Here is a 19,308-nt window from a genome sequence, read left to right on the forward strand (position 1 = left end):
GGAGGTGGATAAACTTTGTATTTTCCAAGGCTGAAGTGGATAAACATCATTTACCTCAAGTACATCACAGCAGCAGCCGAGACCTTGACAAGCACAATAGGTCATTCAGTACAAAAAGGGTGCAGATACTGTCACCTAATCATCCAAGCCACATCTGCTTCTGTTTGGCTTTAGATAACCAAGAAGTTACACAGGGAAAAAAAAAAAATTTGAACATTCAGAGCATGTTTAACTTTCCCAAATAATTTCTGAAATTGCTTCTAACAAGATAAATTTTAAGAAGGGGTAGAAGTTACTTGCTAGTCAGTATTTTCTAACAGCAGAGAATCCAGTATTTTAAATGTTCTTAGCCAATGACATAATACATTATTATGCTTTATCATTTTGCACTTAGGTGAAGATGGGAGGCTGGCATACGAACAGCTGGACAAATTTCCCCGGGAATTTGTTAAAGTTGGAAACCGCCGTGGAACTGAAGCTGCCACAGCTTTTTAGATGGAAAAGAACCTGCTAATATTTAACAGGCATTACAGGAGGATGGAGCTGCACTTCAGTGTGGGGAAGAGAAGGAAGACATTAAAGAATTCTATGAGAATGTTCCAAAATGTAGCAATTTGCAGACTTCTTAAAGAAAAGCAAAATCTAAAATCCAGCTTAAGGTTTCCTACTGGCTCCTCATTGCAGCTCATGATGGAACAGTTGGATGCTGAGGAACAATACTTTCTTGACTGGTTCTAAACAAATAATACAATTGCAACAATTGAAGTCAGAAGTCAACAGACTTCTGTGAGGCTTTTGGAATTTGGCATCTCCATATATTTTCCTAGTATATTTACTTCCTTGAAGTTGTCGTGAAAGCTTGAGACATGTGATCCCGTATCTAACAAGGACAAGCAGGAGGCCACCTGAGCAGGCATGCAAAGAAGTTCTCCCTTGAATCCCACATGAAGTGTCTGCTGCCATGCAGTGTCCCCAGCAACACTCCAGGGGCAGGAAACGCTGCTCAGCTTTCTCAGTTGTGTCTTGGTAATAAAATACAGGAAAGGTTCTACAAGTTTTGCCTGGAGAAACAGCGTGATGTAAACCCTGGGAGGGAAGCAGCACTTTGGTGACTCATTCTAAATGCCTCCACTGGTCTTTTATTCCCCTCTCTTGCCCTCCAGCAACAAACCATCATTAAACCAGCGATTTGTGAGGGGGCTCAAACAATCATGTAGGTTTCTGAAAACTAGATGAAAAGGTAAAGTGCATTTATTTATTCTGAGAAGGAGGAGTGAATACTGCTAATTGCACGAGTCCCCAAAACCATTTTGTCCTGCAGGTTGCAAGCAGGATTGGATTTCATACATTCTAATTAGTGGATCATAGTTTCTATAGAATGATTTCAATATAAAGAACAGAACAAACTCAAGTGGACCTCGGAGGCAGTAATAAACAGAGGGGGAAGTGAATGCACCTCCCCTCCCTGCACTGCAAGGTTGAAAGACAAACTGTTGATTACAAGCCTTATGTTAACAGAGGAGGTGAATAGAGTTTAACAGAAGAGTGTTCCTGTACTGTGTTCATTATGCATGAAATGCTATTTAGATGTCAATTGAAGTACCCAAATTTGCATAGACAACATAGAAAATATTGCAAACAGTTCACATCAAAAAGAAACCTTGTGAGCCAAAGACTTTGGCAGGCAGGGGTCATTTGTTTTGTTTTTTCTACTGTGAATGTTACAAGAATGTACATATCTGTATATTTATAAATATATATATTCTTCCTTTAATTAAAGAAGTGCATTTTGTACAGTGCAGAATGCTTTCTTGCTTACTGAGGGATACAAACTCTTTTTGCAGAGGGTGAAATAGCCACATTATGGTTTTTATACTACATCTGTCCCATCAGTTGAATTCTTTCAAGGTGTCCTTTTGTATCTTTTTTTTTTTTATTTTTTCTTTTAGTTTTGTGGCATTTGTACTCACCATATTTCCTATCACATTTAAGTTATAATAAAGATTATTTTTTAATTACTAAGCACATCAGTCCATATGTATAGTCACTCTTTCCATCAGCAACCTCTTCACTATCAGGCTCACAGTTGAAGTTCAGAGGAAGCCAGTTTTGTGTATCATTCAAGACACTTACCAATAAAGGCCCCACAGGGACTACTAGAAAACGGAGAGGCTCCAGAATTGTTGCCAAACTTGCACTGATTACTCCTCCCTTCTGTGAAGACAGACTCTCCTCAGACAGAAGGCATCCCTTCCATTCATTTTCCCTTTTCAAACATTCAGGCTTACAGCTGCCTATGGAGCAGGGAGCCAAAGCTGCAGAGGACAGGGGGCAGCTCACATACAGAGAGGTACTGCATCACATGGAGGGTGTATCTCATCTCATTGTAGTTTAGACTAATAAACTTCTCAAAGGGTGGTTTTAAAGTTGATCTGCTACACCATTACAACCATTAAAAGTCATGCATTCAGTTCAAAAGAGCCAGATAGGAAGGAGCAAGTCATGCTCTGACTAAAGTCATTGAGGAAACGCACAGGAATTTTAGTATGAGCAGTTAGATCACACTTAGTCTCTGTACATCTGTATTCCAGGTTCAAGCTTGCCAGTCTCAGATACCACAACAGGAACTAAGTTTCACCTGGAGCATTAATACTGTTTTAGAAAACTAAACACACAAATAACCATCTTCTAACAGGATTCATGACAACTGTGACAAAGTGAACAGACCTTAAAGCTCCCAAAACCTGAAGGCAAATAAAAACACCCAAACCATTTATTTGTCTCAGTTTGTATATTTTTATGCTTGCAGAGCTGACAACTCTGCCTTTTCCTGGCACATTAATGCACTCTTTAGTGGAGTAGGAAAAACCAGATGCACAGAGGTGAGCATCACAAGGCTCATGTTCACCAACTAGTAAAGAAAGAAGCAGCAGGCAGTAATTACAAATGCTCTTAGGGCTGCAGCAGGTGACTTTGACAAATTTAAAGGTCAGGGCCACCCCAGGAAAGTATGTTAGGAAAAATTTCCCATACCAACGTAGCTCAGCAGCAATGCAGATGGAAGAGAGGGGTAGCTCACTACAAGTGCGCTTGGGAAAGGGGTTTATCTGGTGGCAAAAGTATCCTTTATATTCTTATGCTGGGGAGGTTTTTACTCCCCCTGCTATGCTGCCACTGCCTCAGCATTTGGCCCCATAAATAGAAACTTACAGCACCCCTACACTACTGTAGCTACAGCAGCATGTTAGGCTGCCCAGTTTCACACTGCTTCTGGGCAAGGCTGTTGTATCCATCAGACCTCCAGAAAAGTTATCGCTGGAGTTTCACCCTATCATGCAGTCTGTGACACACAGATTAACGTAGGCTTCAAAACTGGGAGTCAGTACAACTGCCAAACACTGTATTTTAAGCACTGCTCCCTGCTTTGCAGTGGGATTGTCCTGAGGAATGGATCCACAGCACCGAGCTTCAAACGGCTACAGTGCTTGAGGGTAGGATAGATGTGTCCTCGCAGCTGCCAGCAGTTCAACAAAGAGCAGCCAATAAAGTTCCTTGTAACACCATTATCAGTTTCTGAACTGCTTTGCGTTATTTATCTCTCTATTCCTGTAATGAATAACACAAATATTTTCTGCTGAAAAAAAAAAAAAAAAAAGATGGCAACGCAATTCAGTCTTACGAACACTGGAATGCTCAAAAAGCACAGCCTTGGCAAAGTTTGCACATCTTATTAAATTCTCAAATCCACTTCTGAAAACAACCTGAGATGGCCCTTGAGGAAAAGTAAACGAAAATGCATTTTTAACACATTCCTAGGAAAAAATAACCTATTACTAACTTCATGACTTACGCAGAGCCCACACTATAAGCTGCAACATTGGACAATGCTGCCGGCCCTGATGGAAGCAATCCAATGCCAAAACCCAAGTGAGTTTCAGCTGCCCTAACAAGTAGCTATTATGGCCAAATTAATTTCTCCACACATTGTCTTAAGTACAATGGGTGTTTAGCAAAAATAACAATTTTTAGTGTTAACTAGTTATGAGTTCTTCCTCACACAATCCACCTACCCCATGGCTGGCTTGTCCCTGCACAGCTGCTTGTTCTTGAAGCATCTGACACCTGCAAGTGACCCACCTCCCGTCTTCACTGTTGCATGGCTGAAACTCAGCCCTGTTCAGACAAGCACATTTTATGGGAGAAGTGCTAGGACACTGCAGATACATCCCACTTCCACACAGCCTGGCCTGCCTCAGTGAAAGACGAGATTGTGTCTGTACCCTCTGCAGTGAAAAGGAATCAACATGCTGCTAGCACAAATGCATTTGACTTCTTGGAAAGAATCACATTCTGTACTTAGGTTCCAGAACTGGTAATTTTATTGTGCTACATAGAATGTTCTCTAATTCAACTGGATATAAAGGTTGTCTTTAGTGATGTTGATTTTCAGCTGCTACATAGCTATGTTCCAGTGATAAATGAGTTTCCTTATACACTTGAAATGTCAGATGCTTGTAAGAGAACTAATCACAAAAATCTGTATATCTACACCTTTGACAAGCCCTTAGCACGTAAATACAAAGTTTCTTGACTTAATATGTAGCAGTGTTCCTGCATGCACATTAAAAAAAACACAGCAATTTTCAGAACAATAAACAAACACAATCCTTTTAGAATATTTTTAAACAGCAATTATTGCAGCAGCATAAAACTGCTGACAGCATTTCTATACATTAATGTCTGATACAATAAGCACAGTCAGTGTTTGATCAAGGTTCAATGCATCTGTGACAAAGCATGTATATAGGTTTTATTACTATGGCACAGTTTGGCTCTCACACCTGGCATCCTCCTGCATCTGTTTTTTTTCAGTTTATACAGCAAACTATCCTCTCTGCTAACAAATTGCATAGTGGTCTTTAAAACATTAGTATGTATTACTGAGTAGTACATGCCTCTTTGATGTAAAAATTTACTCTATTACAGGTGGGCCAAATGCTGCTATACATCCATCAGCCTACTTGCAGAACTTCTATGATTTATTTGTTCATAGCTTATTTCAACAGAAGGAGCCAGTATACCAAGGGACTGTCACATCTTTTATTTAAATAAAACCAACCCAGAAAAAGCATAAGATTTAAACCTAATAAGCATTCTTCTTGATCAACCTAAAGAAACACAGACACTGCACACAAATTCTGGTTTTGTCTCTTTCTGGCAGTTCTGTTTCAACAACAGCACCTCCACCACAGCAGTTCACAGAGCAGGAAGTAAAATAGTGGGAAAGTTGCATTTGCTGTCTCATTTTGGTCTGCTAGTTATACCACAGTCCCTTCTGCTGCCTCTGCAAATGCAATATGCCTAAAGATTAAAAATAAAGCCACCTCTAAAAAAATTAGAGCTAATAATGAATAACTTAAATTGAACTGCAAAAAACCAATTTTAACAAAATGAAACTTACGTTTCCTTATTTACTAATGTTGAACTACTTTGTTATGAAAGTTGCTTAGAATCTGAGATAGGAGAGGTTCTAATTCACTTGACGAGCTTATCTCCATTTCTTAACAGAAAACCAAGATTGTTTTACAAACCATTAGCCCAGCACCCAATTTTGTTTTTTTTTCTTCATGACAGCTTCAGTACAAGATAAAGGACACACCTTTATCACCTTTTCAGCACTGTGACAGAAAGGAATACATCAAAGCACCGTCTGGAGTACACACTGGAAGATGCAATCTGAGGTTTACAAAGGTCACAAGAAATAGCCATGCCTCATTTTCTAGTTACATGTTTGAGGTAAAATAGCAGCCAGGAGTATTACCTTCTGCAATGGTTTCTGACACTGCCTGGATGGCACAACTGAAATCAGTTGTGAAACATCTGTTAACATACCAACAGCCACAGGAAGTTAAACAGAAGGAATATAAAGGGGCCAATCTGATAGCTCCAGAGTCATTCACACATATCCTGAAGCAACCATCTTCGGCGGTGCCAGAGACCCATGAACCAGGATCCTTCTATTCACTTCTGCCTCCTGAAAGCCACTCAGCTTTAAGCCCCACCCAAGATTTGGTAACAGCCACCATTGTTAAAGCCTCTCCTGAGGAAAACCTTGTTACAGAACAACTGCTCCCACTCAGTACCAAAAAATCTGTGTCCAACTTATTCTCCTGCTCTATCACACCCCCCTGCAGTTGCCAAAAAAGGTGCTCAAGGTTTTAAGGATCGCTTCCTATTCCTGTAAACCTCTCAGAAACCAAGTACCTTGGTAAAAGGGTGTCTCATCTTTTGGTAAATATCAGAGCAGTACTTTTCCTTTCAGAACAGCTGCTTTGTCTCCATCTAGTTTTCAGAACAGCTGCTACTAGGACCAAGAACACAGCACCTTCTCTTCATAAGCCAATGCAAGTTATTACTAAAAGAAATTGTCTAGTATTTCCTACTTAAGCTCTCATTACACAGCTTGTAAAATCTTTCCTTAGAAGGCAAAGAAAATTAATTAAAAAAAAAATCCTAAATCTGATCATTGGGTTTTGACGCTTATTACCCAGTCTTGATTTTCTGAAACAGCACACAAATTTTTTGCTTTTACCCCTCTCTACTCACCAGAAAAGCAACTTTGCTCTCCAGAAGTCTGCAAATCTAAAAAGACTTAAAAACTGCCTAGGCATTAAAAAAAAAAAAACTTGAAAGCTTCCATCTACAGTAGTCATAATTGATTTAAACCTGGGATTAGCCATTCCCCTGTAAATTAGGAGGCTGTTTTGGTAATGCAAAAAAATTTATTTATCAATTTTCATGTATCATGTCAGACCAACTGATAAAGGTATTTACACAACAGTTGAAATACACAGTATTTGTGTGTCACACAAGCAACTACATGCAGCCTGTAGTAAATTTTCCATGCAGTATTCAGATACTCCTCCCACTGCTACATAATTCCAGTTAAAAATACCAACGTCTGTAATGTTCCCACAAGAGTTTCTATACCTGAGGTTTAGTATATCCTTTCAAGAGGAAGTCTGCAATTAAAAGCCACATTCATAAGCCTATTTAAAGGTTGTCATTCCAGTTGCAAATGGCTTGCTTCCTTTGAAGGAAAATCTGATCCAGTCTCTCTTAAGCCAGACAATACTTGGGATGGCTTTTCTTCAGAAGGGCTGTCTGCCTCATCTCCACAGGTATGCTCTTCATTTTCCTGTCTGGATTCCTCTAGAGCCAGACTCTCCAGTGTCTCAAGACTGTCAGGTGCTTGCCCAGTTAGCCTCTATAAAGAAACAAGACAGTGAATTTAGTATTTTCTCTACTTAATAACTATGAAATAAGGAAATAAGAATCTGCATATTAAATTAAGCAAACCATCTTCATTTGGAGGTTGACATAATCAAAACATTCCTCAGTTACAAAATCTTAAGATACAAGTTCAACTCAAATTACTACCTCTTAACTTGCACACCACAACTGCTTTGTTGACTGTTAAGTTTCTCTTGGTCTTCAGTAGGAAGAACTGTTTATCTCAGGCAATCTAAAACATGGGAAACTGGTTCCCAAGTATTTACTCTAGTACCATATAGGTTTTACTTTAGAAAAATTACTGTGCAACCAATTTACTCCATTTTTAGTTACAGATAATGAAGCTACATTAAGTCTAGATGAACTTTAACACCCAGCAGTCTCTAGCACTTGATCAACCTAGATTTGCCAGGCATCCAGATTCATATGCCAGCTTAATCCCTGGAAAACACACCTGAAAGCCAGAACATTAAGGTTCCACAGCTATCTTATTGTACTTATTGCAGCTTCAGAGGCTCTTACAAACAATACACTCCTGCTAGAGGAGCCATGGAATAAGTGACACAACTACAAGGGAGCCCACAAGGAATTCGCAGAGGGAGCTGTTGGGAAATTTACAAGTTTATGAACCCTAGAGACTTTATGTATATCCCTTTTTGGGCCATGAAAATGGCACTGTCTTTACTTTAAAGTCCATAATGGTCCCTCTCACCACTCTACTTTGGAACTCTGTTCCAAGTTTAGGTTCTCAAACTGGACACAGCCAGTACCAACCTATTAAGCACATGAACTTAAGTCATGCCAATAAAGGGAAAAATCAACTTTCTCTTATCACAATCGCCAACATGCAAATCTTGTTCTGTTAAGAGAGTAGGTTGAATCCCTCCTTCACAAATCATCCATCTTAGTACTCTCAGTACTCCTGTAGGTTCTAAGACGGGAAAAATTCATCCCCTTAAAGGACCTTTATGACTCTAGAATTACAGCAATAATCCTGCAGCAAACAGGTCAGAGAGCAATTTAAAATGAAGAGTCATGTCAGCACATGTAACAAGTCATGACTTGTTATAAATACCTCGGCTGGTTTCTCACTTTTTTGTTCCACAACATGAACTGAAAATTGTTTTAAATACCTCAATCACATTGGTCATATAGTGCACGTGCTCAGCAAGGGACATGAGCTCTTCATTCTCTTCTTTCAGGCGAGCAATTTCACTATCCTTCTGCTCGATTTCTTTGTGCAACTGAGATCAAATAACAAAATATTAGAAAAGGAAGACAATAGCCAGTGATGAAGCAGTTAGGTATCTTTGCATAGCTACCTTTTCATTTTCTTGAAGCACTTCATACAGAGCCTTCCTCCTTTCTTCAGCCACTTCTTTCCAATACTGAGATGAAGGACTTCCTGAAGTTAGAGGCTACAGTAAGTCTGTGGGGTAAGACTCCTTAAGAGCACCTTAAGATATCCAACTTGTATACAAGTCTTCTGTGAGCTGTGATACTAAAAACTCACTCTGTATAGTGTTTTCAAAGACTTGTTGGGAACTACAACTAGTGACACAAGCTTAGAGGAAACAGATCCTAGGGCTGCAGTAATGGCTGTACAGTGCCTTCAGGCAGCTGCCTCAAGCACTGCAGGCTCCGCAAGACGGCCACATTTGCAAATGCTGCTCTCAATGTGTGCTTTGTGGAAGGCAGAAGTGTTAAGTTCCAGGACACTGTCCACACTGGGCACAAAAGTTCTGAGAAACTGTGCACACAACACAGTGCCAGCCAAGGTTTTCATTTCAACTTAATTACTAGTCACCGGAAAACTTATAGCTGAGCCAAAATAACAGATTACAAGACTCCTTAACACTGCTGTGCACACAGTGCTCCTCAGCTTCTGGTTTTCATGAACTCATTCTTAAATATTAGACATCTATACTTCATTTAATATAGAGGATAAGTATCATCAACTCCTGCTAGACATTATGAAAAATCCACAGAGCCCTTATCTAAATGACAAGGGAAATACATTTCAAGTATTAGTCCCACAGCAGCATAGCATTTAAAGTGTAAGAAAACATTTCAGGAATTATCACATACCTTTCACCATGAGATCTTCAGCTTGAATGACATTCTCATTTTCTTGTCCCTTGTCCACAGACACCTCAGCTTTACAAGTCTTTGAGGCAAATTTGTTATTCCAGAGTTTCCTTCTGACTGAAGACTTTTTCTGTATAAAACATAGAGCAACACCTCAGCCTTCACAAAAATACAAGCTTCTAAGCCTGCAAGTCTCTTTAATTCCTGCTTTCTTCACATTATAGCTCTAATTTAGACATCTTCCTTAATACCCAAAGAACTGAGAAATTGCTAGGTTTTAATGTTGGTTATTACTAGAACCAATAGTAAGCCTCAGTTGTGTCATACTAGTTAGCACATTGCATTTTTTTCAAATACATTAGTTTTCAGTTAAAGGCTCAAAAGCATTTCACTATGACTAGAAATAATTCCATACCTACAGATTATCTTTCAGTTCATACCTCATTACACCTGCCAATCAGGCTACCTGCTGCTGAAGGCTGAATCATTTTAAGAGTCTGTCTTGGGGCAGCACTGCAAGTGGCATCTGTGAGGTACTTCTGAAAAGACAAATGTGGTTCAGACAGTAGCCACTCTTTTCTTCACAAACTGAAAATTATTATGAATCCATCATACTTCCATTAGGGTAACATACAATTCATTTTTTCAAGACAGAAAAAAAAAGACACTGTAGCTTATATTAAGGCTTTTGTAAGGGAAGGGGATCTAATTATTTGTAGCAGAGATAGGTCTTAATCACGTGTAGCTATGATCAATACCTGCATCTTAGGAAACATTTACCTTTCAGAAAAGAATTTGAGCAGAAATATTCTGATTTCAAGGCCAGTGACTTTAGCTCAAACTCTCCAACTTGAGTTTGAGAGCAGCAGCCTCAGACTCTTGGGGACAGGGACAAAAGTGATTGCAGTTGCAAGGTTAGGTGGGGTAAAGGCACATCACTTCAGGCAATAGCTGTTTTTGTAACCTGTGAACACACCATCAAGCAGTGTTCATTTAAACAGATGTGTTACTTTGATTATCCATTAAAATGGATCCAAAGCTTCCTTGCTTCGATGGGACAGGCCATTGTTTTGTCTAACCAGCATGTTTGTCACCCTTCCTATCATGCATAAATGCCTCTTTCCCGCATCAAAGCTTTCTGATTGGGTTGGTTACACTGCCACCATGGGACAGTAAACAATGGCAGACAACCAAGCAAGAACAGCCAGGATACAATGCCACACCAGCGTGAGAAAGCTACCAATTCACACCGCACTTCATAGGACAAGAGCTCGCCTTTCCCACGGTAGTTGCTGCCACCAATTATCCTACTGTTCCACTAAAGGACAAACATTAACTGCTGTGGGAACAAGAGTCACACGTCGTGTCAGACACTGCTTGCGGCCACCTAGGATTAGAGTTAAGTCTGCTCTGCCAAGAAATTACTGGCCAATACTCAAGTTAACTCACTGAAAGTACAAAAAAGCCATACCGAGCAACTTATACCCTTACAGACACTATGGGACAGGACTGCCATGAATCACACCTGTCAACTGGCAATCTTCATTAACACCTGAAGTTTTCATTCCAGTCACTACGCCTCATCATACAAGAGCTACTAGCCTCCATTATATATAGTTTTGTACTACTCTGATTAGAGCCTACATTAAAAGATTTACCAAGAAAAGTTACTAGGGCTTATACCTAATCAGTTAGCGCTTAAAAACCTAAGTTATTTAAGCATTTTCACCAATTCCAACTATGATTCATGAAGGTCACTTTAGAAAGTGACCTGCCTGCTTGAATACTTCTTTTAAAACATGTTTGACACAAGACAGACATAACTCTTGATAAGTGCCCACCCATAAACAGCCTACAAAACCTACTCTACAACCCCTAGGCATTAGCCAGACAGATTCAGTAAGCAAAGGCATACAGTCAGGACAAACAAACCAAACTAACCCTGAAAAACTAAACGGAGAGACAACAAGCTCAGTGTCAAAGCAAAAAAGACTTGCTGAGCAACAGGAAAAAGAGTAGTCATAAGCACATAGGCCCAAGCAGGACAGCATGTTCCCAAGCCACACTTGTCTGCCAGGAGGCTACTCAAGCCAAATGGACACAAGCCAGGTGGAAGCACATTGCAACAGATCCCTTTATAGTCTAACTTCAGTGGACACAGAGGCTTGTGTCAGACAGAGGTACTAGCATCAAGGCTTTAAAGACTATACCTGCAAAGATCCTGAGGACTTCTCTGTGGTCAGTTTCTGTTTCATTTTGGAACTCATGAGATCAACTGCGGTAGAAAAAACAGTAAAATTAATACGGCATCGGTCTACTCCTGAAGTTCGGGAAGCACTAGCTGAAGAACACTACGGTTCCGGATTATCAGCTTTCCTGGCAGCCGGCAGTAGGCAGCCATGCACGGCCGGGCAGCGGGCCGCTCCAGAGCCCCTCCTGAGGCAGGGCCCGGCGGGAAGGGAGCGCCCCGCGGCCTTCCGCAGGGACAGGGGGAGCCCAAAGTGGCGGGGGGAAGCGGACACTCACCCACACCAAACCCCGGGCCCGCTCCCGCCAGGCGAGCTCACAGGGCCCCTCCCGCCCGCACGCCGCCGCCGCGGCCAATGGGGAATGGCGAGGCAGGAGCCCGCCAACACCCAAACTCGGCCATGGAAGCTTGCGGCCCCACCCCGCCGGTGCCGGCGGCTCTGCCGAGAGGGAGAGCAGCCCGCTCCCGTCCTTGCCGCCCCTCTCCCGGGCCCCCGTCCTTGCCCCCCTCTCCCGGGCCCCCGTCCCGCTCACCGGCGGCCGCTCCGCACGGACACCGCCACTCGCACACAGAGCCACCCTCTCGCGCCCGGCGCGCGGCTATAAGGAGCGCGCTGGCGGTCACGTGACCGGGGGCCCCTCTCGAGCCAATGGCGGGCCGCTCCCCCCGCCGCGCGCCAGGCCGGTGTGAGGGGGCGCGCGCCGCTGCGCCTTGTCTCGCGGGGTTCGGTTGCTTCTGGTTTTGGCTTTTCGTTTTAGTTATAAAAGAGTTGTCCCAAATCAGATTTAATTCCGTCTCCGCTTATTCTCAACGCTCCTATCTAAACGCGGTGCAAACCGCGAAACAGAGGAAGAAAATTAGCAGTGTTAAGCCCAAATAACTGCTACACCACACTAACTTTACACACGATATAGACTACACCTAATTATGCCTGAGGCTGCTGTTAAATTTGTTAGAAACCACTTGACAATTATATTTTTGCAAATATTTGCGCATTTATCTTTTATTTATGCTAATAGTATCTTCTGCTGACTTGTGAATAAACATTTTGTCGAGTTAAAGACACATTCCTTGCAATCAAGGTCTTACAGAGCAGCTATCAACATTTTTCCCAGGCAATATGTTGGAGCTATTAGAAATTAGGACAATTACAGAGACAAGTATTTATTTAGTCTGCCATTCTGTCCGTCTCCTGTTTGGAAATAAATTCTAAGGCCCTTACGAGAATGTTTTAAACAGAATGACATGGTCCGATGAAAGCAAGAAAGGCAGAACATAAAAAAAGGTGCATTAGGAAATCTTTAAACAAGGATAGGGAAATAAAGCTGATCTCTCTTGCATAAACTTATTCAGTCTCTCATTGACCCATTTAAGTTTTCATTGTCCACAATATCCTTTGGCAAGTACCTCTCTAGAGCTCAGATAACCTTTGGTCTGAAGAACTTAAGAACATATATATTTTTTTTTTTTTTCCTTTGAACCTGATTCCGATATTGCCACTTGATGTCCCCAGTCCTCGTACTGGAAGGGACAACAAACAACCTGCCTTCATCTAGGCCATTATTGATTACTGTTACACAGACTGCTCTCCAGTTCTCTCTCCCAGGCCTATTTAGCCATCCCTGACATGAAAGCTGTTCCATGTTCCTGCTCTTTAGTGAACTGTATGGCATTTGATTTGCCACTAGTGAACACTGGGCTGGCATTTCTGTGGGAAAACCTGCCACAACTGAGATCTTATTCCTGAGTGATGGTCAGTTCAAAGTTTGTCATTCAATGTGTGAAATTAAGATTTTTTTTTTTTTTACTTATGCATATTCTTTGATGTTTATCTGCATTGAATTTCATTGCTGTATTTGCCCATCACTCAATTCCATAATGTCCTTCTGCAGTTTTTCAATCAGGTCCCTTCTTGTTATCTTGAATAATATAGTCACAAGCAAACTGTCACCTCAGTAAGCTTTGTCTTCTATACAGAAAAAGAAAATAAGACATCCAGAAACATCATCTAAATTAACATTGCTCTGCTACAGTACCAAAAAAAAAAAAATAGTTCATGCTCTTAGGTTAGTTTAATTCCTGTTGATTCCGGAAAAAAAATTTGAAATTTCCAGGTTTCAAAACACCAGCAGATATGCTTAACTGGTTATACATGGACATAAATCCTACAAGCATTGAATGTTCTTTAAGAAAAATCTCGCTACAGGTAGTGCCTATAAAAGCACAATATAAAAAACATTCTTATTTTTACATTTTATATTTTCTCATAGAGAAATTTAAAAATTCAATAAAAACTATACAAAGCATTGAAATTAGAGGCATGCATCCATTTCTATCATAAATCATATGTAAGAGGCACCGTGTGCATTTTATGGCTGCAATACATAAATTGTAAGTCTTGTGAATACGATGTTTTCAAATGAAACTTTCACAGACATTACCTTTTCAAAATTCAGGTTTAATTAATAAAAAAAATTTCAGGTGGGTTTACAGTTCAGAAGTGGAATAACTGCTTTTGGAGATGTTGGTAATTGGAAAGGTCTGAGGTAATGGGAGACGGTTCTGATGTGACAGTTGTGTTTGTTTTTCCTTTTAATTTGTTCCTTGCTGGAGGCATACAATCTGGAGGTTTATTACAAAGCTGCCACTCCTTCAATTTATCCAGCTGAAGAACGTGTCCTCTTATGAACCACCATGTCCCAGAGTTCAGCCTCTTCAGTTTGAAAGGTTTGTAAAGAACCCCATCACCATCTCAGAAAGAACTCTGGTAGTTTATTGTGGGAAACCAGTGTAATGATATTAAAACTTCACCAAACAAACAAACAAACAAATGTGTTCAGGTTACTTTACTGTAATAATTCCCCTTTTTGTAGCCAAGGTTTTAATTTAAATAGGGATTGGGGCATTTTTACATGCAAAAATCTGTCAACCCAATGCTAGCAGAATAATATTTTCTTCAGACTGACTGCAATATAATGCATTTCAGCTTGTTTGTTTCATAAAAATAAAGCTCTCTGTCATGAATACTTATGACTATTTGCACTTCAAGTGAGCCTAAGCAAACATGTCAAGGTTTCCCATAGAGCTCAGCCAATTTGTTAGATTATTCATGGCAGCAGAGATGTGTACTTTTTAGAGCTTTTGTACTCCATTGCTGTTGATAAATGTTATCAGTTTTTACAGCAAATGACAACTGGGAAAAAAAAAAAAAAAAAAAAAAAAAAAAAAAAAAAAAAAAAAGCTCCTTTTTTGGAGGACTTCATATACCTGGTAACGTGAGAATAAGTGGGTCTCCAGCAGCTTGGGGGTCCTGTACTGCCTACACACCAATGTGTGGAAACTTCCTAAGCATTGCAGAGGGGCAGTCTGGGCTTGGCTATCTGAATCAAATGCTGGCAAAAACGTATTTGTACTTGATAGTCACACCATGCCTTTTGTCAAGGCCCTTTTTGTACTCTGCAGATAATGATCTAGCTCTGGGCTGCCTGAGGACTCTTTGTTTCTACCTGCCACATTAAGTACAGCTAAACGACACTGAGGATTTTTTAAAAATTGTGCACAATGTTATTACATAAATCTCATAAATGAGCTTCTATTTGTTAGCATTTACTGTAAGCTACGACTGTAAGTGTTTGCGATGCAGGGGAACACCCTGGGAGAGGGGCCAGGGGAGCAGCTGCAGTGCTGAGCCTCTGACACACGGGAATGTCTCATCTCAGTCCTGCCCTGGCCGCAACCCTGCAAAGGGTCCGGGGAAGGAAAGCCCCAGGGCGCCTTTGAAATCCCTGAATCACAATCCCTGTGGCTCTCAGGGTCCCTCGCTGAGGTTCTCTTGGCCCTCCTGTCCAATACTTATCTCAGGGATGAAATGATTCCCGGCAGTCCGCCGGGTGACAGTAGGTGGCAGCGTGGCATCGCGCTTCCCCTCCCTCTGCCTCTTGTTTTTCCGTCGGGCTTCGCGCGTTGCAGACAAGAAATCCACGGTTTGTCTTCTTTTCTCTGGGTTATCAGCATGGAAGGCTGCATGGTAAAAAAACTCATGGATTATGTACACGGCACAATCCAGGCGTAATTCATAAGGCCAACTGGGTGGGTTTCGATGATGGCCACTGTTAATAATCACATCTCTCCAGAGAGCACGCAGTTTTCACGTATTAGAACGTCCTGTGAACCTTGATCCTGAGTTTCTCAGAGGTGAAAAGTTAAATCTACAGCTCACCTGTTTATTTTTTTTTCCCTAATTAAGTACTATATGAACCACTAAGACATCCCTTAAGACACTGATAGGTCTTAACCCACAGCTTCAAAAAATAATTTATAATAGTGCTTTAAGATTTAAAAATTAAGCATGTTCTATGAAGGTTATAAATTAATAATAAGGTAAAGTTACTGTTGACGGCAAGTATTTAGAATATTATTTACAGACTGAACAAATAAAAGAAGTTGTTTTTTTTAATTTTACCCTTATTCTTGCAAGCATCTGCTGATCAGACACAAAACCTACATTATTTAGGACCAATACCTCACATGCCCAAGAACTTATGTCCCATTTTATGACCACATCCTCCTGAAACTAGAAGGTGGGACACAAGAAAGTGCCAAATGAAGCTTAATATTGTAGCAACAGCTGTGCAGTTGTATGCTAGTTTTGGCAGGGGTAGAAATCATTTTCTTCTGTTCACTGCTGTCCATCATGACAAGAGGTCTTGAATCTTATGATTCAGTGGTGGACAATCCAAGTCATTCTATGATTCTGTGATTCTAACTGGGTCCAGAACACAATATAAGGAATGTTGCACGCATTAAACACTGACATTTCTTTGCACAAAAGCATTCCTGTTATGCCTTAGAAACTAATGTTTTCTCTGAAGGCAGAGAAGAGTGAATCAATATGTTCTGAAGTATATGAAAGAGTTTTAATTACCACCTAATTTGTCTTGTTTGAATTTACAAAGAATACTAATTTAATTTTGTCTGATGCACAAATATTTGGCACTGAATAAATCATAGTCTTGTTTTTGAAGCAAGTAGCTTCAGGGCTGATTCTGCTTCTAACATACAGTACAGTATGTGCGGAATGTACACATGAGAGATTTAAAAATTATAAAAGATAACAGATAACAGAAAAGATAACAGAATCCCTCTCATCTCTTCCTAAATATGTCTAGAACAATATATGTTATTATGCAAATACGTCTATACCTAACAATTTGTGACACTCTATTAAAAACTAATTATTAACATGAAATTATTAGTTTTTAAGTAGCTAATCATTAAGCTGCAAAATAAGAGCAGAGACATTAGAGTACAATCTTGCCCACATGCTTACGAGTAAGCATGTAATTCTGAAAACAGGAATTAGACTCTGAAATTACAGAAATTTTAGGAAAAAGAAACCCAAAACAACAAGGTGTATCTATAAAGTTATCAATTGTTTTTAATTTACAGAAAAAGTACAAGTTATTATGCAAATGAGTGCTTGATTTCACTGAAAATGGTGAGGATATGATAACATCGAGACTAGAAAATACCAGTTTTTCAGAGAAGAATAGCCAGCAACCAGATATTCTAAACTTTCAGGGCTTCTCAAAATTCCATGGCTCACTTTCTCTCCCAAGGAGTATATTTTTGCTAAAGGTCTTTCCTATCTTTCCACGGGCCATTGCCCATGCTGCTGGATTCTGTATTTCTGCAGGGTGGCAGCCCTGACGCTGTGAGCCCAGTCCTCAGAGGGGTCTGTGTGCACCTGACTCCTCCAGGACTGCAGCTACGTGGTGTTGTACACAGTCCTCCTCACTCTGGGGGAAAGCCTCAGGAACACCAGCTGATTTGTCTCTGCTGTGCTAAGCACGCAGAAGCTGACCCACTCTGCTGGCTGTTTTGCTCAGCCTGGATTTAACGTGCACAAGAAATACTATTTTTTTGCTGTGTTAACGGAATTTAAGCCTAAAAAAAGAGAACTATTACTGCATATAATGCCACAACCTACTTGTCAGGTTTGTTTTGTGTAACAAGCACATTCCTCTCTTCTCAGTGATAAACCTTGTATTATTTTAAATTAGATTTGAAGAGAGGCAGTCTGCCATTGGATCAAGTGTTATAACTGCAAATACACCCAGCTTCCAGGGCCACAAGCTTCTCTAATAAATGATGCAACATTGCATAACCAGTTTGAAGCATGACAATAACATGCAATTATGTAGTCAAGAGAGTTACGGATCAATAGCATACAAATATTTATTTTCTTAAGTCTTAACTCTCCCTTCATTAAGAGATGTTACTTTTTAACATATGTTTTAACTAAGATGATGATTTTTTCTACCCTACAAGCCTCATCATTGTGCATGATGGAGAAAAAGAAGCACAACTATATAAAAGTAGGACAAGACTTAGCCATTACTCATTAATTTGATAGTGTAAGTATTTCAGCATGTACATGTAAAATAAACAGACTTGGATTGGTTAATTTACTCATTTGCATATATGTTGTCAGGGTACCTTTACTAAACCATGAGCCAAAAGGAAAAAAAATCTTCTCTGAGCGTGCTAAAGAAAGGAAGTTGTCTATATAAGTAGAATATAGACAGCAGTTCTTTACAGAAGGAACCTGGAGTGATTCCAGTTCCCCATCCCTTTCTGATAGGATTTGAGCAGCCTGAGTTTGCAGAAGACAGGTGGTGACTGCTTAACATGTAGTACTTTGTACTTGAGCTCCCTTTTCCTTTACACACAGATACACGCACATATTTATATGTATATGTATATTTCATCTAAATATATATATTCCTCTCTTCATAGCTCTGCTGTGAAGCCCTCCAGAACAAAAAGTGCTCCTACACCAGCCCTACATTTGACAAAATTTTTTGGATGCATTCCTCAGCTTGGGGCCGGGCAGCTGCCCGATCCCTTGTGACTGCATCCCTACACTCAAAAGGGCAGCTGGAGGCCCTGGGCTGGAAGAAAACGCCTTCCTTTCCCCTGCGGAGGTGGGCAAGGCGCCAGTTCCCTCCGCGGGCCGGGGCAATCCCCACGTCAGGCGGTGCCGAGCTTTCGCCGCGTCCGCTGTGCCGGCACAAAGAGGGTCACAGGCCAAGTGTGAGTCACGGCTTAAAATAGCAGCGGGCGCAAGGCTGCAGCACAAAATGTCGCACAGGGCAGAGTGGAAAACAAAACTGGAGCAAACCGGCTGGAAGAGCGGTTATTTAAACGCGCTTCTCCTTACGGACAGACTGACGGTGTAGTTAAAAAAACTTCTATCAGTCTGAAATAGAAGTGCAGAGCTAATGTAATCCTTTTATTTACCTGTCTTGCTTTCTGCCACCAAATAAAGGGTTATTTTCAATCGGCATTGGTCATTAGAACAGCAATATCTAAGTAGGTAAAAATTATCGTTTCTGCTCTGTTCTTGTTCAAACAGCAGAGGAATGTTCTGGGCAATGCCCGTGTCAGGGAAGGCAAGAGGAATGTTAGTTGGAAGGTCTGACTAACTAACACCTGGGGAAGATAGTGAGGTCCAAGGGCTGAACACAGCTCCTGTCTACAAGACAGGCAGGAGACAGATGTCCCAGGGAAAGTATGTAGAGGAAAGGCGTGCTAAAGGAAAATAACTAGTTTGAGGATCAGGAGAGAACAAGAGGGATCGGCAGTACGTAAGAGACTGGGGGTACAAAGACTGAAAT

The 19,308-nt window shown here is 40.8% G+C and overlaps 2 protein-coding genes across 4 annotated transcripts in view; one reads left to right on the forward strand and one right to left on the reverse strand.

Annotated features, from left to right (window-relative positions):
* RIPOR2 (RHO family interacting cell polarization regulator 2) overlaps nucleotides 1–2,027 on the forward strand; it is a 52,261-nt gene extending 50,234 nt beyond the window's left edge. The window contains exon 23 of the mRNA XM_066328034.1: nucleotides 395–2,027. Coding sequence (XP_066184131.1) covers nucleotides 395–495 — 101 coding nt within the window. The 3' untranslated portion in view covers nucleotides 496–2,027. The remainder of the gene's footprint in view (nucleotides 1–394) is intronic.
* A 3,059-nt stretch (nucleotides 2,028–5,086) lies between these two features.
* Nucleotides 5,087–12,215, reverse strand: GMNN (geminin DNA replication inhibitor). Of its 3 annotated transcripts, none has more exons than XM_066328083.1 (8): nucleotides 12,192–12,215; nucleotides 11,592–11,656; nucleotides 9,822–9,920; nucleotides 9,382–9,511; nucleotides 8,616–8,698; nucleotides 8,427–8,537; nucleotides 6,144–7,267; nucleotides 5,087–6,100 (listed from the first exon to the last, which is right to left on the reverse strand). In XM_066328083.1, the coding sequence occupies exons 2-7, from the start codon at nucleotides 11,646–11,648 to the stop codon at nucleotides 7,064–7,066; spliced, it is 684 nt and encodes a 227-aa protein (XP_066184180.1). In that variant the 5' UTR covers nucleotides 11,649–11,656; nucleotides 12,192–12,215; the 3' UTR covers nucleotides 5,087–6,100; nucleotides 6,144–7,063. The 3 variants fall into 3 exon arrangements, with proteins under 3 accessions (XP_066184180.1, XP_066184166.1, XP_066184172.1); XM_066328069.1 differs by lacking the exon at nucleotides 12,192–12,215 and adding an exon at nucleotides 12,163–12,186; XM_066328075.1 differs by lacking the exon at nucleotides 12,192–12,215 and adding an exon at nucleotides 11,908–11,951.
* Nucleotides 12,216–19,308: the final 7,093 nt, after the last annotated feature.

Source organism: Sylvia atricapilla, chromosome 1, assembly GCF_009819655.1.
Source record: "Sylvia atricapilla isolate bSylAtr1 chromosome 1, bSylAtr1.pri, whole genome shotgun sequence".
In the NCBI taxonomy this organism is placed as follows: Eukaryota; Metazoa; Chordata; class Aves; order Passeriformes; family Sylviidae; genus Sylvia; species Sylvia atricapilla.